This window comes from Emys orbicularis, chromosome 6 (assembly GCF_028017835.1).
Source record: "Emys orbicularis isolate rEmyOrb1 chromosome 6, rEmyOrb1.hap1, whole genome shotgun sequence".
In the NCBI taxonomy this organism is placed as follows: domain Eukaryota; kingdom Metazoa; phylum Chordata; order Testudines; family Emydidae; genus Emys; species Emys orbicularis.
This window is the reverse complement of record NC_088688.1, coordinates 94,011,106-94,037,927: the sequence shown is the minus strand read 5'-3', so window position 1 is coordinate 94,037,927 and position 26,822 is coordinate 94,011,106. Positions and strand designations below refer to the sequence as shown.

Below are 26,822 nucleotides of genomic sequence, written 5' to 3'. Positions count from 1 at the left end.
AGTTTGCCTTAGGTGCCTAGCTGCAGATTTTTGTGTTCAAAATAAAGCTGCTCTGTTTTTCACATGGCCACATTACTTGTTTCGCAGGTCAAGGCCCAGATATGAATGTTGCCAGTACACCACAAAAGCTTGCTGTACCACCTCCTAGTGGAAGGCCTTCACCTGCCCCTCCTGCTGCTCAGCCTTCTGCAGCCATGCCTGGTCCTTCTGTACCACAGCCAACACCTGGACAGCCTTCACCTATTGTCCAGCTGCAACAAAAACAGAACCGTATCAGCCCCATCCAGAAGCCACAAGGATTGGATCCTGTTGAAATACTCCAGGAGCGTGAATACAGGTAAAGAGGGATACATGAGACTTAAACCACACATGCTTCAGTGTTGTGTTTGTGGACACTAGCTGGTCTCTCTTGCAATTGCAGCTCATAATGGTCATAATTAACATAATTCTTTTGAGAGGGGCCACAGTGAAAACTAATATAAGGACATCAAACTAAAGGGTGATTCTAAAGTTTACTTTAAAGTTAAACATGTGCCCAAGTGCTTTGCTGGATCAGGACTGAAAGGACTCAGGTTATGAAACTAAAATCCTTAGAATCAACATGGAGGTTATTTTAGCAAAGGTTATCAGTCACAAAAAGTATTCAGAATTATAAACAAAGGAAAAAAAGACAGCTGGAATCCAGGGACGGGGGAGGGGGATCATTACGTGCCAAGGACTCAAGTATATCTTCCAACAAGTGGGCATTCAGCCCAAGTGATTCCAATAGAAAGGAACAAGGTTTAACACGGGTTCTCAAACTTTTTTATTGGTGACCCCTTTCACACAGTAAGCCTCTGAGTGTGACCCTTATCAATTAAAAACATTTAAAAAAAATATTTAACACTATTGTAAATGCTGGAGTCTGGGTTGGAGGCTGACAGCTCGCAACCCCCCATGTAATAACTTTGCGACCCCTTGAGAGGTCACGATCCCCCATTTGAGAACCCGGTTTAACAGATGAAATGTAAAATGGAAATTAGGAGAGCCAGGATGGAAGTCAAAAAACAAATAGCCAAATAAAAAACAGGAAGTTTGTCCAATGGAATGTGGGTTGGCTGATCCACCAGGGAGTAAAGGGCACAAGCAAGCAAGCCAAAATGAAGATTTAAAAAAATACCAAAAACGAGGTCCTTATGTTCATATTTAGGCTCTTAAATAAAAGTGTCCTGACTAAAAAGTGCTGAGGACCCAGGAGTGTCTGTTATAATAGCATATCAGCCTTCATACGTAATTATTAATATTTAATTATTTGTGTTACTGTAGCACCAACGAACCCCAGTCATGGACCAGGACCCAGTTGTGCTAGGTTCTGTACAAATACATAATAAAAAGTTGTGCCCTGCCCCGAGAGCTTACAATCTAAGGCAAGAGACGACAGGTGCAGACAGACCAACATACAGGGGAGTATAAGGAAACAAGATGGCAGTAATGGTCAGCATGATAGGCAGGTGTCTTCAGGGCCTACCTAGGGTTAAGAAAAAACTTCCCCTTTGGGAAGGTGGTGGTTATACAGTTGCCCATTTATAGGGGTTTTGCACCTTTCTTAAACCTCTCATATTGGTCACTGTCAGTGACAAGCTACAGACTAGATGTTCCATTTGTCCGATCTGGAATGCCAGTGCCTATGTTCCAATTACTGAAAAGGTAAAGGCCTAAGGAAATAAAAATGGAAAGCAGGATCTAATGACATTTGTTTCAGGAATGTGCTCAAACTTTACAGATAGATATCTGAGGGAGGATGATTGAGATGAACTTTTATGGAATATGAAATGTTTAGCAGCAATGTGCTAGGAAGGGGGGCTAGTGAGTGGGTGAGGTGTCCACAATAAAATGATTTGGACTCTAATGTTCTGCTTAGAAGAGACCACTACAGTGTAGGTAACTTAGTTTTATCTAGAGTGCCATAACTCCTCTTTTGTGATGCAGTTCCAGGATTTGCTTTGTCCCAAGCTTTGATTTCTGAGAGACACAATGATGAAATAGCCCAGTTTTGGTGGGCACGGCTAGTGTGATTACAGTACCCTAAGCAAAACTAGAAAACAGTGCAGAGATAGGGAAGACCTTCCCTAGGAATACCCTGCAGAGGACAATATATCTGGCATGATTCTGCATTATTGCATCTTAACTGCCTTGAAGGTTGTTTAGAGGTACTTTAGAATGCTGTATATAAGCGTGTAAGACAGAACTGCCCTGTCAACTAAGAGTTATGATGCTGCTCAAAGATCTACTTAGTATCTGTAGTACTTTGCATAATATGACACTTGTAATGATGCTAAGCAAAAAGTATCTTACTAATGATTAAGAACAGGCCTAACGGTACACTCTGTACTGCTTTTTAAACTGTTTTTTCAGGTCCTGATCCAGCAAAACAGTCAAGCTTTTGCTTAAATTAAGTGTGCAATTAAGTGTTTTGCTGGATTGAGTCCCTAGTCACTAGCATCACTTTTACCTTAACTTGGAATGGCCTTATCTGTTTCATTGTGTAGGGTTATTGTAGTGTAACAGCATTTTCAGAAAACATATATGATATACAAAGCTTAGTACAATTTAACTTTTGTTCTTATGGAAGGGGATATAGCTATGACATGAGCCAGGAATCCTATGGGCCAGTGCCACACACACTTTCATGTATCAGTGATGGTGCCCCTCAGCCTTCATCTGTAACTGCTTCTTCTCTTTGAACCCTGCTTCTTCCAGAAGCAGAGGTTGCTATTTGTGCCAGATTGTATGGCTTAGGGATGTATACAAATGGGGACCTACAGGAGATCACATAGCTGTTCTTTTTCCTGAATTAATCCAGGATTTGAATGTGGATCTCTTAGCAGTGCATTAACAGACTGTGTCTACCTAGAGGCTAGTGTGTAGTGTTCTTTGGATTCAAACCATGCCTTTAAGACTCTGGCCTGTCTTGAAGGTGCTGCATAGTCACACGACCCCAGCAAGACCTCAGAGAGGCATTGTGCCTTGGGAACTCCCCAGTGTGAATGGGAAGATATGAAGAGTGTGGCATGTATTCTTCACAGCTAGTCAACAATGTTGACGGGTACAAGTTCTGAAGAGGGGGGCGTGACCCCATTCTCTGCCTTTAGGGTGGCTGGTAGTTCTAGCTCCACCCAGTTTTTAAGCCTGGAGTGCAAGGAATATGACTGCGACTAGTCCTTGTGCAAGGGACAGAAGAGTGTGTTAGGAACCTTGAACAACTGCTTCATCTTATCCATTGTAAGGCTGCTTAGTTTGAAATACCCTCACTTTGTATCTTTTGGGTAATCTGCAAAGACATATTTTATAGTTTTTTGGAGAGGGCTGAGAGTATGCTGCCCTGAATGAGGAGAGGTTGGAAAGGATTTTTTTTTTTTGTAGGTGAGTTGTGTATTTTTTTTTCTTGAATGCTGCTGGGGGTTTTGTTTTGTTGTAGTAAATTTGTTGGTAAATTTGATATCGTTAGATAAAGTGTATGTGCCTTTTTGCACAATGGGAGCAGGACATGACCGCTATAGTTAAGGTAGTATAAGCATTCCCATTCTCAGAACCCATCGTAATTGCTGATATGTCTCTGAAATGGTCAGGTATTTAGTTTGGTCTGTGCCTGAAGTTTAAATGTTTTGTTAAACGTTTGAGTAAAAACCAGTTCATTCATCTTTTTTTGGTAATGAGAATGGAAGGACTTTCCTCATAATAAAAAAGATTCTTGCCACTTCTTTACCAGTTCTACACTCCAGACATCAAGTACCAAAACTTAAAATTTGGCATCTAGCCCTCATTGTAGAAAAGTATCTGAATATTTCAGTGGAACATAACATAAGAACGACCATAATGGGTCAGACCAAAGGTCCACCTAGCCCACTATCCTGTCTTCCGCCAGTGGCCAATGCCAGGTACCCCAGAGGGAATGAACAGAACAGGATACTGGGCTAGATGGACCTTTGGTCTGACCCATTATGGTCGTTCTTATGTTATGTTCCACTGAAATATTCAGATACTTTTCTACAATGAGGAAAGTCCTTCCATTCTCTTATAATAGACGTATTGGAGCATAAGCTTTCGCGGGTGAATACCCACTTCGTCAGACGCATGTGACGCATCTGACGAAGTGGGTATTCACCCACGAAAGCTTAGCTCCAATACGTCTGTTAGTCTATAAGGTGCCACAGGACTCTTTGTTGCTTGGTACAGAAGCGGATTTAAATGATAGGTTACAAATTACAGTTAGTAGTTCCGCAATTTCACATTTGAGTTCCTTCAGAACTCTTGGGTGAATCCCATCTGGTCCTGGTGGCTTAATACTGTTTAGTTTATCAATTTGTTCCAAAACCACCTCTAATGACCTCAGTCTGGGACAGTTCCTCAGATATGTCACCTAAAACGAATGGCTCAGGTTTGGGAATCTCCTTCACATCCTCAACTGTGAAGACGGATGCAAATAATTCATTTAGTTTCTCCACAATGGCCTTATCTTCCTTGAGTGCTTCTTTAGCATCTTGATCGTCCAGAAGCCCCACTGGTTGTTTAGCAGGTTTCCTGCTTCTGATGTACTTAAAGAAAGAAAAAAATTGCTATTACTTTGAGTCTTTGGCTAACTGTTCTTCAAATTCTTTTTTGGCCTTCCTAATTATATTTTTATACTTCATTTGCCAGAGTGTATGCTCCTTTCTATTTTCCTCACTAGCATTTAACTTCCACTTTTTAAAGGATGCCTTTTTGACTCTCACTGCTTTTGTACTTTGTTGTTCGGCCACGGTGGCACTTTTTTGGTTCTCTTAAATGTATACTCCAAATTAAAAAAACATAGTAAGTTGAGCCTCTATTTTGGTGTCTTTAAAAAGTTTCCATGCAGCTTGCAGGGATTTCACTTTTGGTACTGTACCTTTTAATTTCTGTTTAACTGATTTCCTCATTTTTGTGTAGTCCCCCTTTCTGAAATTAAATGCTACAGTGTTGGCTTGCTGTGGTGTTTCCCCCGTCACAGGGATGTTAAATTTAATTATATTATGGTCACTATTACCAAGCAGTCCAGCTATATTCACCTCTTGGACCAGATCCTGTGCTCCACTTAGGGCTAAATCAAGAATTGCCTCTCCTCTTGTGGGTTCCAGGACTAGCTGCTCCAAGAAGCAGTCATTTAAGGTGTCAAGCAACTTTATCTCTGCATCCTGTCCTGAGGTGACATGTACCCAGTCAATATGCGGATAGTTGAAATCCCCCATTATTAATGAGTTTTTTATTTTAATAGCCTCTCTAATCTCCCTGAGCATTTCACAGTCACTATCACCATCCTGGTCAGGTGGTCGGTAATATATCCCTACTGGATATGTGCCTGTGGTGTAACCAAGTTATAAGCTTTGGTAATCGCCTGCTGTGTATGTGCAGTAGCCTCAGGTACGGGCTCTCCTTGCTTAGGTTGTGAAGTGTAACACTAAGGAACGTCATACTGCACATGCATTCATGGCTGATGTAACTGCCTACTGAAAAGTGACCTGAAAGTATGTGTGGGCACTAAGCCTCAGCACATGTGCACCCTGTAAGAAGTTGATGGAGTGCTTTTGCAGACCTCCAAAGTTGCACAGGATAGGATATGTACTGCTGCGCACATCTTTCTTGACTTGAGTGCTTAACTGTGCAACTAATACTTAATGTCATCTTTTTATGAATGATGTAAACATGAAACATTTCTTTAATATTTGCTGTTACATTGAAGAAATGCATCTAATCTGCTCAGTGACTGGAATTCCTGTGTCTTGGACTTCCTTTCCAGTAGGAAGGTATACAGGTTGATTTGACAGTTCCTCGAAGTAGGCACTTAAAGGTGCAGCGTTGCGTTCTTCTCCGTTAGCCATTTGTTAAATGGACCACTACAGATGGAGGAGCAGTAATAGATTCATTAATATATTGTTGAGACCGAAGAAGCCTTGAAACTGATGACATGTCAAGGGGAGACTCTCCTTTTAATAGATTTCCCCCTTTCTCCCCCCAAAGCACCACATTTTGACATTAAAAAGCTTTGGCTTAAATCAACAAAAAAGCAAGAAAATTTGGAGTTGATGTTGCCACTGAATTCAGTTGGTGGTGTCTAGCAGCTCTTGCAGCATATGTTGCTGTGAGATGAAATCAGGGGTATAATTGTTGTTAATCCCTATGTGACTAATGGTAGATTAAAAGAAACTTGGATATTTAAAATACCCATTGCTATAAAAAGTTTAAATTACTACTATGTGTTGAGCTGTTAAATTTGCTGTGCTACTTGAAATATGGCCATTTTATAAAACTCCATTTTAATACTTTCTTGGAAATAAAGTGCTGCTTTAATCTTAATGAATATGTCTAAAACTAATAATGTGTAGTGTAATTTAACGTTATTCCACTAGGTGGAATGGCTCTCCTTCCCACCAGCATTAATTAAAAAAATGGCACTTTCCAGCATCTTTAATTTATGATCACTGCAAACTATGTCAAATTGATTTCTTTTATTACCTGAAAAGGGTCTCCCTTTTATAAAGCTTTCTTGCTTGCTGCCTGGCATCCATTTCATACAGCCTGCAGTGCTCTGGTAAGTTTCTGCAGTTACCCCCAATTGGTGAGGGAGAGGTAAGTATCACCTACTTTGTAAGGAGATCTCTATCTTCAGTTTGTAATGCAATAGCCATGTTCTGTATAGATGAAGATAAAATGCTGAACTGCAGAGATTAATTAAATGTATCCTTTAAATAGGGTTAGTAAGTACTTCAAGCACTTGAAAAAGGCTGTTTTCTTCTTGACCCTCTTATGAATGAATGACTTAATAGCCTTTAGCATTTTCCCCTGAAAAGATGAATAGTCCAATATATTTTTATCAGTTCGAGGGATTAGAAGATGAGCACGGTCCAGAAAAGGCTGATGCATTTGCTTTAGGTGAAAACTGGTAGTCATAAAATTCTTTAAAAAGTTAATATTGCTGTACATGGAAAAATAATTACCAGCAAACTCCCACTCTGTTTCTTTTTTTCCCCCTCTTCACTACTCCTACATATTGGGAAAGGACCTGGGTATCATTGTGAACAGCTCAGTGAAAAATTCTTAAACTTCACCACATTAAACAGATGACGTTAGAATATTTAAAGAATGGGACAGAAAATGATGATGAAAATATTATAATACCATTAATTTATATAAAGCACACCTTACCTGGAATAAGTTCAATCTGTTCAACCTATCTAAATATACAGAATATATAAAAATAGGATCAGGCCCAGAGAGCATTAAAGGAAGTGATCAGCAAATGTCCAAAGAGCCACTCCCACCTTCTTTATATCTAGGGTGCAGCTAACAATTCAGGCCGGGCAGAAAGAATTGGTCTGAATCAATCAGCGTCTCACTACAGTTCTAACAACCTGGTCACTGGGAAAGTCAGAGAAACCCTGCCAACCAGTTGCAGTTATACAAAATAATTAGTGATATATAGTGAAGGTAAACCAGTGTTTTTTTGTTCACCCTCTCACGTAATGCAAGAACAAGGGACAGTCAATGCAGCTAAAAGAGAACAGATTTAAAACTAATAAAAGGAAATAAATTATGTATTGTGTGTTTTTTTTTTTAAAAAAATAACCCCCCCTCCCCCCAAAACAAACAGAAACAAAAAGCCACCAAGAAATCCCCAGCCTGTGGAATTCATTGCCACAAAATATCAGTGAGGCCAAGAACTTAGTGGGATGCAAGAAAATGAAGATGGTATGGATAATGAAAACATTCACAGTTAAATTAGATAGGATTGTGTGTGTGTGTTTTTTTTAAATGTATAAGAGATACACCGCTACCTCGATATAACGTGACCCGATATAACACGAATTCGGATATAACGCGATAAAGCAGTGCTCCAGGGGGGCAGGGCAGGGCTGCGCACTCTGGTGGATCAAAGCAAGTTCAATATAACGCGGTTTCACCTATGACGCGGTAAGATTTTTTTGGCTCCCGAGGACAGCGTTATATCGAGGTAGAGGTGTATATAAACTCTTTCTGAAGCATCTGATACTGGCCACTTTTGGAAATAGGGTACTGGACTAGATGGACCACTTGTCTGATCCAATATGGTATTCCTGTGTCCTACTTAAGACGTGGGTTACTATACCCCTTCCAGAGAAGGTGCATTGGGTGGCATCCATTGATAACTGTTCAAACCATTTTTTGAAAAAATTATGTGTTTCCACCTAAGTGCGCTGGCTGGCCCCATTTTTGGGTCTCACTTGTCAGAAAGCAGGGCAGTAGTCCAAAATACTCAAAGATTTAGCAGATTAGTATTTACCTTTCAGTAAATTGAAGATGCATCCAGGGGTCTGGCTAAGCTGATGCATATCAATACTCTGTGGTGTCAGTTCTCTGGTGTCCCTATTGGTTCCTATAGTTTTAAGCTTGTGTTTTAAACTAAAAGTTAAGCATCTGGGGCCTGATCCAGCAGCATCAAACTCAGTAGGAGTTTTTCCATTGACTTCAGTGACCATAGGATCAAGCCCTTAGCCCTCATGGCTGCAAACACTGTTCAGATGCCTTACTGAGTAAGTCAAAACAATAGCTTGGGGAGGTGTCATTGCACACATAGCAGAAGTCATATTGACTCCAAAGAGAGTAAGTACTTTAACTGTTTCATAGCTGATTGCCTCAGCAGAAACATTCCAGCTATTTTGGGACTGGGAGATTGAGAAAAATCATAGCTATGATCTGGACTCATCAGTATGAGAATAAGCACCAGGCATCTGTGAACATTTCAGAACTATAGACCTGGTCTACACTAGGAAATTAGGTCAATATAATTATGCCATTCCGAGGTGTGAAAAATCCACACTCCTTGGCGATGCAGTTAAACTGACCTAAACCCCAGATTAGACAGCGCTAGGTCAATGAGCGAATTCTCCCATTGACCTAGCTATCAGCTCTTGGGGAGGTGGATTACGTACCAGTCAATGTAGGCAGCATCTTCACTGAAGTGCTACAGCAGCAATGTTGCAGCATTAGAAGTGTAGACGAGCCCTAAGTCTCTTTATGCATCTATCAGCTGCTAGTCTGTGTGGATGTGCAATAGTCAATCTAATCCTCCTTTATAAGGGCAGGAGGTAGGGAAGCCACCAGACCGGGGTCGGCAACGTTTGGCACGCGGCTCGCCAAGGTAAGCACCCTAGCGGGGGGGCCGGGCCAGTTTATTTACCTGCGGACGCGGCAGGTTCGGCCGATCGCGGCCCCCACTCGCTGCGGTTCGCCGTCCCGGGCCAATGGGGGCGGCGAGAAGCGGCGCAGGCGAGGGATGTGCTGGACGCGGCTTCCCGCCGCCCCCATTGGCCCGGGACGGCGAACCGCGGCGAGTGGGGGCCGCGATCGGCCGAACCTACCGCGTCAGCAGGTAAATAAACTGGCCCGGCCCGCCAGGGTGCTTACCCTGGCGAGTCGCTTGCCAAATGTTGCTGACCCCTGCACTAGACTTTTCAAGTTGTTTTTCATCTGTAACAGCACTGAAATTCCCTCGCAATCACTAAGTCCAGTTAGAGTTAGAGCTGTACAAAATGTGGATTTTTGTAGTGTCATATAGTTACTTGAAAGAACAAAATCTCCCAGTGTTATTTTCTGAATAAATAACTCTCCTGTAGGAATCATAATCTTCTCCTCTGGACCTGAACAAATATCTGTTGCCGTTAATGGAACTCTTTCTTGCCAGAACAGTAACTCCTCTTGATTTACTGTTCAATCTGTATGAAAAACCTGACTGACCTAATTCTGCTTCAATTTTCTGTACTCTTGAGGACACTAAATGAGTCTCCTGCAGTTATGCAGTAATCCAGCCTTTGTTGTTTCAGGAAGTTTCAAATCTTGTATCTCTTTATCACACTACTTATTGTATCCTATTGATGTTGAGACAAAATAGTATGTAGAGGAACAGTGCTTAAAATATAGATATTAAGCACAAAAAACCCCAAACCAATGTTAAACTCACCTCTGAATATGATCATTTCTGTATCTGGGAAATTCTAATGTAGTCCAGCCCTTTCTGAGGTTGACCCAAATATATCCATGTGCAATATGATTCCTAATTTTCCTTTGCAGCACCCACCTTTTCCACCATCACTGTTCTAACTGGTAACTTCTTTAAGGAATGTACCTGCAGTAGTGCTTTGCACAGAGTGCTTTTGCCAGGGCCACATGCCCTCAGTCAGCATTTGTATGATTCTAGTCCATTTCATATAGAAGCAGGTACTTTGGGGTCATCATTGCTTTTGTATATCCCAATAGCCCCAGTACTCTAACAGATTACTTGTTTTCAGGCCTTCCAAACTGAGATATTTGCCTTCCTGTTGTAATGGACAGACTGCCAGGGTTGGTTCACTATACCACAGAAATGAAAGTGCAAGATTAATGGTCAGTGAACTCTGTGGATTGTGGTAATTTACTGTAACAAAAGGTAAATTTAACACCAGTCCAGTGTTCAAGGCCCTCAAAATATCTCACTACTTCTCTATGTAATGTTAGGGTTCAGTGATTGTCTTCCACTCTAATTTAACACAAGGTACAGCAAAGAGACTAGTTAAGATCTCTTCAAGGGATTTTTTTAAAAAAAGAAATCTTCTCTGGTGACATATTTATGAATGGCAATTTTATAGCATGATAATGTAGAACTGTACCTGTAACAATGCGTGACGACTCACCCCTGCGGCACCTCCTGCTGGTACCTTCTGGGAATTAGCTCTCCAGCCGTTGGAGCGCCCTCTGCAGGCCAGTGTCCCGCTTTCCTTGGCCCCCATGTCTCTCCCGGACCCAGTGCCCCTTGCACGCCAGGGTACTGCCCCCTGGCAGTACACACCTCAATCTCTGGATCACCCCTCCTGGGGAACCCCCACCCACTATCCCCACCTCACCTCAGTCGTAGGCTACTGCCAGTCACCAACTAGCCCCCCGCTCCCTGGGGCAGACTGCAGTATAAGCCACTCATCACAGGCAAGGTTGGGTTTGGACCCGCTGCCTCTACCTATAGCGGAGCTGCCCCTCTGCAGCCCTAGTACCCTCCAGTGGGCCCTTACTTAGGCCTGCAGCCTGGGGCTCTGCTAGGCTGGAGCTCCCCAGCACTGCTCCACCCTCAGTACCTTCCTCAGCTCCCCAGGCAACCTAGTCCCTCCCTCTCCAAAGGTGAGAGAGAGTATCTTTCTGCTCCTGGCCTTTATAGGGCCAGCTGGGTCTGTTTGGGGTGTGGCCCCAGCTGCGGCTGCTTCCCCATCAGCCCAGCTTTTCCCCCTGCCCCAGCCCTCTCCAGGGCTGTTTTAAGCCCTTCCAGGCAGGAGCGGGTGACCACCCTGCTACAGTACCATTAATAGATTATTCATTCTGTAAATGCACTCTTCAACAGAGAATTAACTTATATCACCACTGTATCTGCTTCCTTAGTCAATACTTTTTTCATTGTTTCCATTTTTATTTAACGTAGACATATACATAATGTTGTATACTACTACTACAATGAAAGATTGCCCAAGCAACTATTATGTGACCCCCTCCCCCCCAAAAAGGGGGGGGATTTATTCTGTTTTTTTTTTTTTTTTTTTTGTATTAGCAAAATATTGCAATGTTTGGATTGTATACACATCAGCAGAATATTTTTTCCTTAAAAACCTTTTATAAAAAAAAAGTGTATTTTGTTTGTTTGTTTTGCTTTGCTTTGCTTAAGTTTCATGGAAACTGGGGCCTGCAGAAAATTGACCTGTCAATATGTCCAATCCTGTTCCCATTGAAGTCTCTGGTAAAACTTGCACTGACTTTAGTGGCACCAGAATTGGAGCTAGTGTTTTGCCTTTTTACATCAGGGTGCCTGTAAAGTATTATACGTGGGGCTGGTTGCACCACCTATTATGCAGCTTGTGGTCCAAAATATTTAACGACCGGACCACTTAGAATTCATTCAGAAAATATTGCTGGTTATTGATTATAATCCATTTTTATCTAGTTCCTCTGTTTGCCAGAAGCTGGGAGTGGATGACAGGGGATGGATCACTTGATGATTGCCTGTTCTGTCCATTCCCTCTGAAGCACCTGGCTTTCGCCACTGTCTGAAGACAAGATACTGGGCTAGATGGACCATTGGTCTGACCCAGAATGGCTGTTCTTATGTATTATTTTGGAGCAGGGGTGATGTAGAATAGAATGGTGTATGTGGCTTTAAAAAGCATAAGTTACAATTGGCTTTTTAGGTGTAAGCGGTTCTTTAGTTTGGTTGGTGTGACATAGCCAATATCCTTAACGTTTTGCTTTGTTAGCAAATTCATTTACCAGGTTGCCAAATACTCTATTAATGCTATTATCAATTTCTTACCTGAATTATATTGTGATGGAGAGAAGATGAGTGATAGTATAGGTTTGGCTATGAGTCTGTTATCCTTTTCAGGAGGGAGTAGGATCAGCCTTTTAATTTATGTAATCAGACTTCCCTTATAAATCTCCAGAAGTGTGTATGTCACATGTAGCATGAGTAGACTAGATAAATTCTCATCTCCATGGCTTTGTAAAAAATGGGGACAGAAATTCTCTCCTCTGGCTCCTATTGTTGATTCACTTGCATTGCAATGCAGACCATGGCCCAAAATGTTTAACGACTGGACCACTTAGAATTCATTCAGAAATTCTCACTGGTTATTGGTTATAATCCATTTTTATCTAGTTGAAAGAATTCCATGGTTGAAATTACACTGAAGTTAGACAGCACTGTATTTGTAAAAGTGCCAAAAAGCCAAAAGGAATATTAAACCACACGTAGATAGTGTTATTAAAAGTAGCATTTTGGGGTCCATGTTTGTCTGTCATTCACTGCCTGATCAAATATGCCGAGTTACAAGTAAAACAAAACAAAATGCCACTTTAGAAAGATTATATAACTACAGTACCAGCACTACAAACTCAGTTTGGAATTTGAAAGTGAAGGTGTGTTCTTTCTGGCTTGTGCACCATGGTTGGTCTTAAAAGAGTTTGCAACTGGAAATTAATTCTGTAGGGGCTGAGTGAGCTGGAATAGAATCCAGCTTGCACAGTAATAGCTCTGCAATGCCAACAGTTTGTTTAAAGAATAAAGAAAGTGAAAACTTAAACTTTGTCAGTAGAATAAGCACATAGGATTTTAATCACCAACAAGAAACAGTTCTGCTAAATAAGAATGTCCCATTCTTACACAACCACTATTCTGACTGCAATCACACTATAAAGAGACCTAAAATAATACTCAATTATTTTATAAAATATTTTTCTTTGTGCTTAACAAACTGGCTTGCAAACACAAAATGCTTGAAAGCATGAGTAGAATAAATCTGCTGAGTTGCTGTTCCGATACAACTAATAGCTAAAATTAAGGGGAGGAGGGAAGAGAGAGAGTCTTCATTGTTTGTTATCAAGGGTATTCCTGCAGAGTAAATGTAAGTCTGATTTTCTCTCCATTCCTAGAAATGCATGTTAATTCAGAATAGTTGGGTATTAGAAATTGACTGAATAGTTGGGTATTAGAAATTGCTTATGTTACCATATAATATTGATAACTACTGACAGATCTTTCCTGATATCTTTCCCACATCCTTTATCATCTTAGACTTCAGGCTCGAATTGCTCACAGAATCCAGGAACTGGAGAATTTACCTGGCTCTCTGCCTCCTGATCTGCGAACCAAAGCTACAGTCGAGCTGAAGGCACTTAGGTTACTGAATTTTCAGCGCCAGGTAATGCCTTTTACTGAGGGGAAATTTTTACAGTGATCACAATCGAAAGTGATCTTTCCTCAGCACAGGATATATTGGCAATAGACATTTACGAAAGTACTGAGTTTAAAGAGGAATGTCAATATTTGAGCAAACTTAACTGAAAAACGCTATTCATAGAAACATCAAATGTACATGATCAGTATCTTGTGTTTCATTTATTACTGAAAATGCGTGTGTTCTCTCTCTCCCTCCCCACCTCCTGTTTAATCCTGCAGTATAGTCCTTAAAATCCTAGATTTATGATCTAGTCTTTCAGGGAGATCATGGGGATGGCACAAACAGATCAAAAAGGAGGACAGGATAATTCACTGAGAGTGAGATTATCACTGAGAGTAATTCACAACCCCTTGTTCAAATACAAATCGTAATAGATGTCTCTTTTCTGATAGTCTTAAAACCTAGTGGGTCAAATTTTTCTAAGAACCAGTTGCATGTTCTCAGTGATACATGTGTGTGATTATTGTGTGTTCCTCACAGTGACCCCTATTTTCAAAAGGCCTGTGGTAATGTGCAGGCTGTGCAGCTAGGCCCAACAAGAGCATGTCCAAGATATAAGTTTGCTCAGATCTTGGCTGCAGGCACAGCATAAGAATTTTGCAAAGGGGCTTTGCTGTGCCAGACTCCCTAGACCCTTGCCATTTGGCTCTCCCAGCTGGCCTGAGAGCAGCAGGGGTGTCAGTTGGCTGCTCTTGACCCTGCCCCTATTGGCCAGCCAAAATTGGTTCCTGGAAGAAATCTTTGGGACTAGTACAGTTTAGTAGTGTGTGTACCATGCTATGTGTATCCTCCTCCCCACTCCCCTATTGATTCCTTTATGGTAGAGTCTTGTCTGAGGCCAGTTCTCAGGAGCAGCATGCTATTCATTCTGTGCATTTAGAACTGTGTGGCCATGCCTCTCTCAGCCTTAGTAATTCCCTGCTGCTTCCGCCATCCCACTATCTCATGTTGAAAATGAATGTCCCGTCGATGTGTGTGGGGTCAACCAAGTTCAACATCAGATTTAAAACAGAACACAGGTCATCTTGTTCTACCATGCTTTGTTAAAATGGATTTTCATCTTGGTTGGCCCCTTCCATGCCAGCAGGACAATCATTTTCAACACCAGCTTGTGAGGGAGGAAGGAGTGTGACATCTGCCATGTTTGACCCCTAATATCAGACACACCACTTGTGGACCTGCTTATATAAGTGGAGTTCATACCTCTGTATAGAAAGAGGAAGATCCTACAAAGAATGAAGAGCTTTTTAGGATGATGTTCACCTTCTTGCTGCATCTGAGGATTACAGGATCTAAATTTTCAGTATCTCAATGGAAAGTGAAAGGGAGAAGCAGGATTGAAGAGCTCATGAAAAAGTTAACTTTCTATCTTTGTATGCTGTATTAGTGACTAAAATTGTTCTTCTGTGTGTGCAGAATGGTGGTTTTTTTAAGTTTGTCTCTTCTTGCTGGTAGCTAAGACAAGAGGTGGTGGCCTGCATGCGCCGTGACACAACACTGGAGACAGCACTGAATTCCAAAGCCTACAAGCGCAGCAAGCGCCAGACTCTGAGGGAAGCCCGCATGACAGAAAAGCTTGAGAAACAGCAGAAAATAGAACAGGAGAGAAAACGTAGACAGAAGCACCAGGTATTTTAATCTCTGCTATTCCAAAATTAATGTATTCCAGATACAGAGAAATGTCATTGAGGTAAGTGTTAGACCTTGCTTTGCTTGGCCAGCTATCACCGTTTTATATTTAGGGATCCCAGAATACAAAGAGATGACTTACCAGAGGCGATACAGTAAGCAAGCGGAAGAGTCCAGAATTTGGGTGTTCGTAGTTTTAAATACTGTGTTCTGTCAATTATACTACAATGTCTCAGCTGTTTTATTATTTTCTTTCTCTAGGAATATCTGAACAGCATATTGCAGCATGCTAAAGATTTTAAAGAATACCACCGGTCAGTGGCTGGGAAAATTCAGAAACTTTCTAAAGCTGTGGCAACTTGGCATGCCAATACTGAGCGTGAGCAGAAGAAGGAAACTGAGCGAATTGAGAAAGAAAGAATGAGAAGACTGATGGTAAGGGGTCTTTTGGTAAAATGCCAACTCTGGCATGCTCTATAGTAACAATTCTAATGATATGAGAGTGGGGAGATAGTAATGTGTTGTATTAAGATGTAGCATATTTTTTATACTATTGGAAAGTGTTAGGAAAAACAAATTAGTGAGCTCCTGAGGATTAGGAAGGCCACTGTGTAAGTTACTTTGTAACTGAGCATTGCTGATCAAACTTTGCTGCAAATACTGAATGTTGCAGTCTTCAGATTTGACTGCCAAACAGCCTGTTTGCTAAGTATATATTAGATAAATTCAGTATCTATTTAATACCTGATATATACTCTCAAGGACTCATATACTTCCTTTGCATGATAAGGGCTCTCTGATCAATTAGATTTTAACTAATATGAATCTAAACATACCTGTGAGATTAGTTGTATGTGCTTTATAGTGGTGGTAGTGACATTATTTGTTTGACTTTGTTCACTTTGAGCCATATTTACTTTTGTTTGAGCCATATTTACCCTTGTGTATATTTGTCTAGCCTCATTACTGGTAATCTGCTCGTGACAGTATAACTGCTGTTTTGTAACCTCCATTAAATCACCTAATCTTTCTAATTTCATATTTCAAACATTTTTTACAACAGTGCAGGTATGTGGCAAAGTTCATTAGTATATTCACCACATGAATACCATGTATTTTTTTCTAACCTTTTCATTATAGTTCTAATAACTACTTATGCCTCTATTTTTTTGCAATATTCATCAGGAACTTAGTTTGATTATGATTTATGTGCCAAAGAATACATTTTCTGTGTAAATTATTTTTGTAGAAAAGTTAAAGGGAAAAAGGTTATTTCAGTTAGTAGCAGTAACTCTCTCTCCTCTCTTCACACTGTTTCTTCTAGCCCACTCTGGCTTTTTAAAATATACGTATTTAAGCAATGATGATAAATACAGTATTTTCTGGGAATTAGTGACTGTCTAAGAGCGACACTAATTCCATCTGACCATTAATCCCCAGAGTTATGGTCCAAAGAAAGCTAGCAGCAAGAGTATCTTTCTTCTTCTTTCCCTCCTCCCCACCACCTCACAATAGTACTACTCATCGTTTCTTTTGAGGGGAAAGTGTGATGGGACGGCTTCCCATGTGACCATGTCTCTTCAGAGTGCTGTCAAACTGATTGGCAGGCATGTCTAGATTAGGAAAATAGCTTGTGTTTTTATAACATCTTAATTAACACATTTTAACGAAGATAATTTTATATAGGACTTTGCACCTAACGTAGACAAGGCAAGTTGTGTTTAGAAGTGTGTTAGCTGGTCATGGTTATCACCTTAGAGTAGACTAATATTTTCTTTTTAATATTAGTAGAAATCTGGTAACTTTGTGATCTAATTCTATTTAACAATAGGATTCACTGAGGTCTACCAACAGTAAATCTAATGACTGGGAAATTAGTTATTCTCAATTTTTACAGTCATTTGAGTGACACACTTTTTGTAGGCACAACATTAGTGAAAGAGCAAGTAAATGTCTAATTTGGGTGAAGATATGGGGCAAAGCCTCAATGCTTGTCCAAAATCTGTCACTACCAACTATAAGGGCTGACTAGATTGGTTTTAAATCACTAAATGAAAAATACAAGTACATGCAAAATACAAATGAAGGATTTGCAGAGGAAAAGAACAAATTTTTTGGCCCTGAGGCCTTTCTCAAGGTTATATACCGCGGGCAGCCAACCTGAGCCTGAGAAGGAGCCAGAATTTACAAATGTGCATTGCAGAAGAGCCACAGTAATATGTCAGCAGCCCCTCCATCAGCTCCCCCCACTCCAACCTGCAGTGGCTCCTGCCTGCTGGCAGCCCCACCAATCAGTGCCTCCCGCTCCCTCCCCACGCCTCCTGCCCGCTGTGATCAGCTGTTACGTGGTGCGCAGAAGGCTGTGGTGGGGAGGGGGGAAAGAGTGAGGGCATGGCAGGCTCGGGGCAAGGGGTGGAGTCGGGGCAGGGCCTGGGGCAGAGCAGGGGTTTGAGCAGTGAGCACCCCCCGGCACATTGGAAAGTTAGCATCTATAGCTCCAGCCCTGGAGTGAGTGCCTATGCAAGGAGCTGCATATTAACCTATGAAGAGCCGCATGTGGCTCCGGAGCTACAGGTTGGCCACCCCTGTTATATACCAATCTACATTATAGAGATCCTTTAGACTAGCTGCTCAAACTGTTGCCATGTTAATTATCAGAAATAAAACATGTAGATGAAAAAAGGTACTCTCGCTGTTTTAAAAACATTTTTACATCCTGAGGTGAATGAGCTGATGTCAGTCCAGGATTTGTATGTTAGGAGCACGTAGGTCCAAAGTCAACGCTAATAAAAGTGAGGGGCAGCGGCCATCTTGATGTACCCTCAGACATGCCCAGAATGCTAATATCCACTGCTCGCCCCTGAGGCCATCTACCTGTGGACTGTGAGTTGTCATCTTTGTTTTCAAGGACAAATCACTTGAGGGTCATCTTCAATCAGATTTTCTGTCAGGGACACTTCAGGTATTACTACCCCAGTGCTTACCAAATTCACAGTTGAAGTCTTGTGAGGACACAACTGCATGTTGAGCACACGTGGCCTGTGTGTGCACTACAGAGCCTGTGCTGGCATAGCTATACCAGAAAAGCCGCCTAGCAGAGACTGAAGGAGTTCTGCTGGGGTAGGAAGACTGCCTCCCCAAATGACGTTAGCTATGCCAAGAGATGCCCTCTTCTGTCAACCTAGCTGTTTCCACACTGGGTTTTTTGTCAGCATAGCTGTGTTGCTTGGGGGTTTGGGGTTTTTTCACATCTCTGACCAACATAACTATGTATATAAGTTTAAGTGTCAGTCAGGCCTATGCTATGTAGTTATTTCATTCCTCTCTTGAAATGTAGCCCAAATCAGTGGCATTTTTACTTATCTTTTACCCTATATACCAAGAAGTTTATCTTTTAAAAACTAAAAAGTCTCTTCTCCCCTCAAAGACCATGTCTAGACTAGGAAAATGGTCATGTTTGAAAACATGCTAGCAGGAAATCCACCTCCTAATTCATAATACTCAAAGATTATTATTTATATTGGGTGAGATTTCCAAAGCACAAATCCGAATTAGACATCCTGCTCTCATTACCTTTCAATAGGAGTTATGTACCTAACTGCACTTTGAGTTGAACAGTTTGAAAATCTTCCCCTTTGCAGCCTTCTGTAAGGCTGTGAGTTTCCTAGGGCCTTACCCATTCAGTGTGTCAAAAAGTATACAATTCTTCCCTTTCTGACCCATTTCTTTTGTAGAAGGTCCTCAAGTTATCCTGTACCTCAAAAATGGGAATCGAAGACATTTCAAATACACTTCTATAGTTCCAGTGCTAGTGGTGGTGTTTCTTCTCTGTAAGTGTCTAGACCATGAATATTGTTTTTCTCTGTGTTGGTAGGCTGAAGATGAAGAAGGCTACCGTAAGCTGATTGACCAGAAGAAAGACAGACGTCTGGCATACCTGCTGCAGCAGACAGATGAGTATGTGGCCAACCTGACTAATCTGGTTTGGGAGCACAAGCAAGCACAAGCTGCCAAAGAAAAGAAAAAGAGGAGGAGAAGAAAGAAGGCAAGTAGAGAACTGAGCTACAACTAACATCTCCCCCCTCCGCCCTGCTAATGTAACTGTTGGTGGGTAAGACCAGAAGAAACCATTGTGATGGTCTTGTCTCATCTCCTGCATAACACAGGTCATAGAACTTCCACAAAATAATTCCTTTTGAAATAGAGCACATCTTAGAAAAACATTCAGTCTTGATTTAAAAATTGTCAGTGATGGAGAATCCACCACAACCCGTGGTAAATTGTTCCAATGGTTAATTACTCTCATGATTAAAAATATATATCTTATTTGCAGTCCGAATTTGTCTAGCTTGGGCTTCTAATCATTGGCTCATGTTATACCTTTCTCTGCGAGATTGAAAAGCCCACTATTAAATATTTGTTCCCCATACAGATACTTATAAACTGGAATCAAGTCACCCCTGAACCTTCTCTGTTAAGCTAAACTCTGCATTGGTCTTATGTATCCGAGCTTGCTTGAAATTTTATAAACTATGAAATTGCTAACATTAAATGAGTATACATTTTTGTTCCAAAAGTCTGGCATAAGAAATCATGTGGTTTATGCTATACAAATACTGAATTAGCTCTTTAAGTGTCAGTTTACTAATCAACATGAATAATTCCATAGACTGGAAGGGGGACAAGATTAGAAAATTTCACTGGGTTATCAACTTGATTTATTAATAAATATTCAATAGGCAAGAATTAGCCAACCTACTATCAATTAGCAATAAAGTGTATGTCTCTTAAATTCTATAGATTGGGAAGGTGAGAGAAGGGCTATCTTATGCCAACAGAAATTGGTTCAATAAAAGATATTACCTTACCTACCTTGTCTCTTGTAGTAACATAGGATTTGTCATAGTGAACTACTAGACCATTAGTGTATCAAATCAGGTGGCTTTAGCAGTGGATAATGTGCTTCAGAGAGAGACTGAAAACACCACCATGAAGTGCTTGCTAATTGTGCAGTGTTTCACCTGGAGGCACAAAAAGTGAATATTCCTTCTTGATAACCTGCAGCCAGTTTGCCCTCTGAACAGTTATCTTGGACCTTCCAATTCTGAACTCAGCTCAGTCCTATACTTAGTTGACAGGGCAAGTGGACAGAGCCAGAGAGAGCATTTTGTTTAGGCCCATTTTGTGCAAATAGATAGAAAACAACACTATTTCCAGGCTATCTGCATTCTGACCATTTAGTATAAGCCTTTTTAAAATTCACTTTGGATGCTATGAAACATTTGTTTGTTAGTCAGAGAGGGTATGGCTGGGAGTTAAGCAATATTATTTACTTAATAAAATAATTCTGTAAGTGAAGTCATTAAATAATAGTTTGGTATTTTCATGACCCCGCAATTCCTTTCATACCTTGAAGGACGGACAAGATGACCTTCTAGATGACTATCTGTAATTCTCATGGTATGAGTCTGCTTAATATGAGAGAGAAGAAATAATGGCTCAGAACTTTATTTGCTTGTTCTGCATAAACAAAGAGTGCACCTGCTAATTTTCCTGGTAATTTACCCTTGCAGAATTTGAAATGCTTGTTTAGGTTTCTCCACATAGAGTAAGAGCATGCTAAGTACAGTAACAAGCACCAAAATATAATAACTGGACAATGTTAAGGATGACAGACCTCAAAAGTACCCTTTCCTCCCCTCCATCCCCCTCCAAAAAATGTCAGCTGTGCCTCTTTAAGAATTCTTTTGTAAAACAGAAAGGGCCCACAGCCCTCCAAAATGAGGAGGCAATATCTTAAAATAAAAATAAAAATCAGATTTCAGGGTACTTGGCCTACAGTCATGGCAAGAGCAGCATTTGATTTTAACACACCTAATTCTCCCCACAGATATCACACAGCATCACTGTGCTTGGCTTATACAGTGGTATAAACATAGTGTTTCTTAGTATTTCTGTTGACACTCTTGTGTCATTTGTATCTGTGAATGGCCCTATTCCAGTATTTTCTTAGCATAAGTCTGTGCTCAGATGAGAGCATCTTCTGGTGATGTCAATGCATTCATAAGTCTCTAATGCTGAAAAATCATGTCCAGACAGACCATAAATATCTGATGCAATGTGTTCTGCCCAGCTCAAAACATAAAGGAAAATTAGCAGTAAAATTTTGTGCTTTACCCTGATCATCTTCAGCCTCTTCATGCTAGTGAACTCTGCCATCAAGCCATTTTGCTCATCTATAAAGAAAGAGATGAGTCCTAATAAATATGGCTGTGTTTGTGCTTTGATTTATAACTGTGATTTCATTTGTTACTTAAGTTTGACCCACAGTCACCCAGCAAGTTGTCATTGTGTTTCTCAGCCATATACTTTGGATACCTCTGTTCTTATATTACCTAATCAATTGAAAATATGGTTTAATCAATTAAAAACATAATTAAGTATTCCATTCTTACATAGGAGCAGGACAAAAGTCCTTTAGGCTTGCTCCCAAGGGTGAACACTGATGAAGTGGATGGTGCAGAAGTACTTCTTTTCAGCCTCACTATTTATAATTAGGAAATGAAGCCTATTTACCCAAGAGGCCAGACTGGTTACAAAGAATCCATTTTGTGCTCTTGGGGAAATAGGGTTCTGGATTTTTTTTCTGGCTATAATTCTGCACTTGTCTGGAATAGCTCCTTTTGAACTGCTCTGGTCTGTTGAACAAGTGCAGAACTGGGTCACTCACTTTCAGTGGAGTTGCTTCTGATAGGAGCCCAAGATTTTTTCAAGTTCTGTAGATAGTTCATACGGTACAAGTGGTAGGGAAACAGACGGGAGAAGTTCATGATGTAGTCTTTTGTTTAGGACTGTAGCTGACTTTCTCAAATACTCCAAGCACATATGTGATGTAGGCAGAGTATGTCTTCAGTATGAAGTACATGAGTGTCACTGTTTTGCCCTCTCATATGTTTGCATGTACACAGCTTTCCATTTGTATTGTGAGGACGCAGATAGAGTAGAGCCAGAATAACCAGGAGCGTAGCTAAGATGAGGCATTACTTTATGAAATAGTAAATGGGACATCTGCTCTGTAAGCATATTGGTGTCTGAGATCAGCTGAGAAGCACCTCTTTATAAACAGTCCATATCACTGGCTGTCAAGGATGGACATTGTTTCCAAGTCCTTCTCCTAGTCCCACTACACCCACTGAAGTTCTCAGCCATAGTTATGAAGAAAAAATACTTCAGTTCTATACAATTGTCATCGCCCCTCAAGTCATCCTCTATTTGTCTGTGGCATAACTGAATAACCAATATGGAATACCCTCTTTTAGGACCATTGCTTAGGTTCATTGTTGTTTCTGTCCCTGTCTGGAGAGTTTTCTGGTTATGTGGGCTGTAATTTATTGATCCTGAATGTGCGCATCTGTGCCATCTGATAATAGTTTGGCAGGTGTTAAGTTATAATTACTGCTGCTGATTGGCTACAAGTTGTGCACACAGATAGTCTATGCTAAAAAATCCTGTTTATTTGTATATCATCCTGCTGGTTTGCTTGTTTCATCTACCTGTTATGTTAGACTGCAATGTCTTGTGGGGAGGGGCTCTCATTTACTATATGTTTTTACTGTGCCTAAGTTGACTGTGACATGGCTGAGAATTATAGATGCTACCACGATATAAATGTTAAATAATAGATTTGCACAGTGCTAGCAATAAATTTTTTTCTTCCAGTACATTTACATATTGCTTCCTCCACTCAACATCCAAATCCTTGGGAACCATTTATTGTAAATGGCTCTGCTATCTTGTGCACAAACTACTCTTTACACAGTGTATGACACTGAGGCTTAGTGACTGATTATCTGTTGTGCTGTGCAAGGCCTCCTGTTGGAGTTAGTGGGTCTCTTTTCATTGGCTTTAATGAGTTGATCAAGACCATATAAATATTAAAGAGTTTCTTCCTAGGTAAGATGATGATGATTCCTGTCTACATGTCTGCTCTTATCTCTTTTTATGTACACTGTTCATTCCCCCCCAAGCCATGCATTTAACCACCATCTTTGCCTTTCTCTCGCTCTGGTCTCCATCTCTTTTTCCATGCAGCCACCGATGCCTGGCAACCACTCCTTGATCCTCTTTTCTCCCAGTAACTCCTTAAAACACGTCCAGAGAGACTTGTAGAGCTTGGTCCCTCTTCAGACAAATGTTTCTCAGTAGTCAGTAGGAAATGTATGTAGACTAGCAAAACTCATGTTGAACTTCACTGTGGTGTCACTTTCCATTTTATTGCAGCCCATCCCTCCAATCTGTGCATTGTCTCTTGACATTGTAGGTTCATTGGCACAGGGACCATGTCATCTTGTTGTCTGCAAATTTTTGGTGCTACATAAATAACAGTCACAATTTTAAATTCTCCATTTCATTCTTTCCATCCACTCCCATCTACTGATTCATCTTCCTCACACAGTTGCCATCATGCATTTCCACTCCAGGTGTACCCCAATACACTGTTTCAAGTGGGTGGGGGAGAACCTAGTCAACCAGTGCAGTTTGAGGAGTCCAGGTCAAACCTGTGCTTCCATGAATCATCCTGATGCCATCATGAATCACCCTGTTCCCTGCTTTCTGTAAACTCTCCTCTTTGTGCACCGTTCAGATTCTTCCTGTCAACACAAATAGCCACTGCCCGGGAGGGCTGAACTGAGATTACACTGGTGTGAGAGCAGAATTTGCCCCACATGGTATTACCTAGGTATTTCTACCATTATTTCTTTCTTCAAAGTTTCTACTCCTTTGAAACACCAGAATCTGCTGAACAAACAGGCTCAATTTGAGGATAGGATGGGTAAACATAGTGTTCAGAAGGATAGATAAATCTTGAATGTCTTTATAATTATAAAAAGAAAAGTTAGCTTTTCTTGTTTTAGCCCACATTGCCATCTAAACACACACATTACTTAAAATAAGGTGCTAGCTTATAAAGAGTGACTGTCAAAATAGCCCATTTTTACTAACAAGATCTTCTTCCTGTGCATTTTAGGTGAAATCTGCTTTCTGTAGAGACAAAGGCAAAATTATACTCCTGTTAGCAGTGCACAGCCAACACTGCAACAGGAGAGGGAGCTGGATTCTGTTTCTTCTTGCACATCATGAATAGAATTGTTAGCCAATTTCTAAGTGCAGGGGCAATTCATGCCTTTCACTGACCCTCATGCTGCCCTGTTGCCTTAAGTGGGGTAGCCTAAGGCATGATTTGACTTTCAGCATGCTTATTACTGGTGGTGATGCATGGGAAGCGTAGATTCCAGTTTGACTTGGGAGTCAGTTTTTCTGTCTGCTAGCCCTACAGTCTTGTTATTGTAAATTGAGTGACTCTGATCTGGAATTATTGAGACATATTTAACAGAAACCCCACAATACCATTTCTAGTCACTTTTCAGAGTGAAATAGCTTTTGCTAAGATTCCAGTATGGAAGCCAAAGCTGTTTTAGGAACAACAAACAGCAAAACATATGAAAATTATTTTATCATTCATGATTGGTTATACTCATCTTAGTTTGAACTTAACATTTTTGTCTGTGTTTTCATTTCAGAAGGCAGAAGAGAATGCAGAGGGAATGGGATCTGATCTTGGTCCTGATGGAGAGGTAAAAATTTTAAAAGCCTTTTTCTCAAAGGAGTAGATCCTACTAAATAAATCACATTATTTATTGCTGGTTGTTAAATATCAAGGAGCCAGATCCCAGAACCGTTACTTGCCCAAATAATCACATTGACTTCAAGGGACTAAGTACAATGGAACTACTTGCATTGGTAAGGGTCGCAGGATCAGGCTCATGGGTATTTGCAGATATAGTTTATGAATACACATTGACACAATTTATAATATTTCACAGTATAAGTAAAGTGTGTTTGGAACTCATACTGTAGAATTATGATGAATATGTCATCCCAGCTTATCTTTATAAAATATGATCTGGTCATTTTAAATAAAATGAACATCAAAATATAAAATTAGGATTTATTTGAGCATTTAACTTATTATAAAGTAATTTGATTTCCTGTATTTTTCCCAAAGTTTGCTATGGCTCCTACTAGCTGTAATAGATTAATCTGTATTCTAGACTTGTGGCCCACTCCATTCAGGTACCTAGAGCAGGGATTTGCAGTGAGATAGGATGCACTGTCACTATAACTTCCTTCTTAAATTATGCCCAGAAGTGCCTAAAAAGATCCATTTTTATAACCAGGAGAAAATATATCCAGCTTGACTATCCTCCCGTACAAGCCATTTTTAAAAAAGGTCTGAAGCCTAGTCTCTGGAGCATTGTATATATCTCTGAGTATTCTGAAAACCCCTTTCAGCTTGTGCACATCTACGTGTAAAAGTGGATTTCTTGAGCTCCAAGACTTTGTGTAGTACACAGTTTATTTGTCAACTATGGTTGTAAGCATAGCACATTATATTATCACATTAGTAGGAAATAAGCCTACATCGGACAAGCACATCCGTTTCCTTCTTAGTATGGGATAAAATGTGCTGTGTCGTGATGGCTCCTTTGTCTGTCAGAAATAATTGCAAATGAAAACTTCTCCCATCATGTTCTTTGGACACTAAACTCTTCAGAGAGGCCAGTAAATACTTCTGGCTCCATAGTCTCCTCATTCAGTTACACTTAATATTGGGATATGCCTTTGGATGATACTTGTGGAGATATTGTGACCTACTGTTGGCCCAGGTGCTGACCAAGAAACTTTTGCTGTGGTTTTCAGTTTGTTTTTCTTTTGAAACTTTAACTTTTCAAACTGTTGTTTGCTGTCATTGTCGCTATTGGAAAGAAAGTCCAGATGTCTTATACTGTGACATTGGCTTTCACTTTTAGCCCATTGATGAGAGCAGTCAGATGAGTGACCTTCCAGTCAAAGTGACTCACACTGAAACAGGCAAAGTTCTTCTTGGACCAGAAGCTCCAAAAGCAAGTCAGCTGGATGCTTGGTTAGAAATGAATCCTGGGTAAGTAGCTAAATAAACATAACAGGATTACTTTCACTTCTTTTGATACTTGTAACAAGAGAAATATTGTTTCATTACCCAACCTTATTTCATTTCATTTATTCAGCTCTTTATAAAATGATTTGGAAACATATTGAATCTAAGTGGTGTTTTTTTTCTAACCTCCTATCCTTTTGTCTTCCTGGATCAGCTATGAAGTAGCTCCTAGGTCTGACAGTGAGGAGGAGAGTGACTCTGAATATGAGGAGGAGGTATGTGTACTTACTTTTTTCATGTCTAAGAGCATATGAGGGGAAAACCTTGTTTTTCTCTCTGGTGAGAAGGGGGGTGGGGAAATCTCATAAAGGAAAGGAGCAACACGTGAAAACAATTGGAGGGACTATAATGCCAACAAGAAAAACTAGCCCTTA

At 40.6% G+C, this 26,822-nt stretch overlaps 1 protein-coding gene across 1 annotated transcript in view; it reads left to right on the top strand.

Annotated features, from left to right (window-relative positions):
* SMARCA2 (SWI/SNF related, matrix associated, actin dependent regulator of chromatin, subfamily a, member 2) overlaps nucleotides 1–26,822 on the top strand; it is a 181,596-nt gene that overhangs the window by 33,457 nt on the left and 121,317 nt on the right. Inside the window, exons 7-14 of the mRNA XM_065406865.1 lie at nucleotides 88–337; nucleotides 13,616–13,742; nucleotides 15,237–15,410; nucleotides 15,672–15,845; nucleotides 19,285–19,455; nucleotides 24,992–25,045; nucleotides 26,282–26,412; nucleotides 26,603–26,663. Of these exons, the coding sequence (XP_065262937.1) occupies nucleotides 88–337; nucleotides 13,616–13,742; nucleotides 15,237–15,410; nucleotides 15,672–15,845; nucleotides 19,285–19,455; nucleotides 24,992–25,045; nucleotides 26,282–26,412; nucleotides 26,603–26,663 (1,142 nt within the window). The remainder of the gene's footprint in view (nucleotides 1–87; nucleotides 338–13,615; nucleotides 13,743–15,236; nucleotides 15,411–15,671; nucleotides 15,846–19,284; nucleotides 19,456–24,991; nucleotides 25,046–26,281; nucleotides 26,413–26,602; nucleotides 26,664–26,822) is intronic.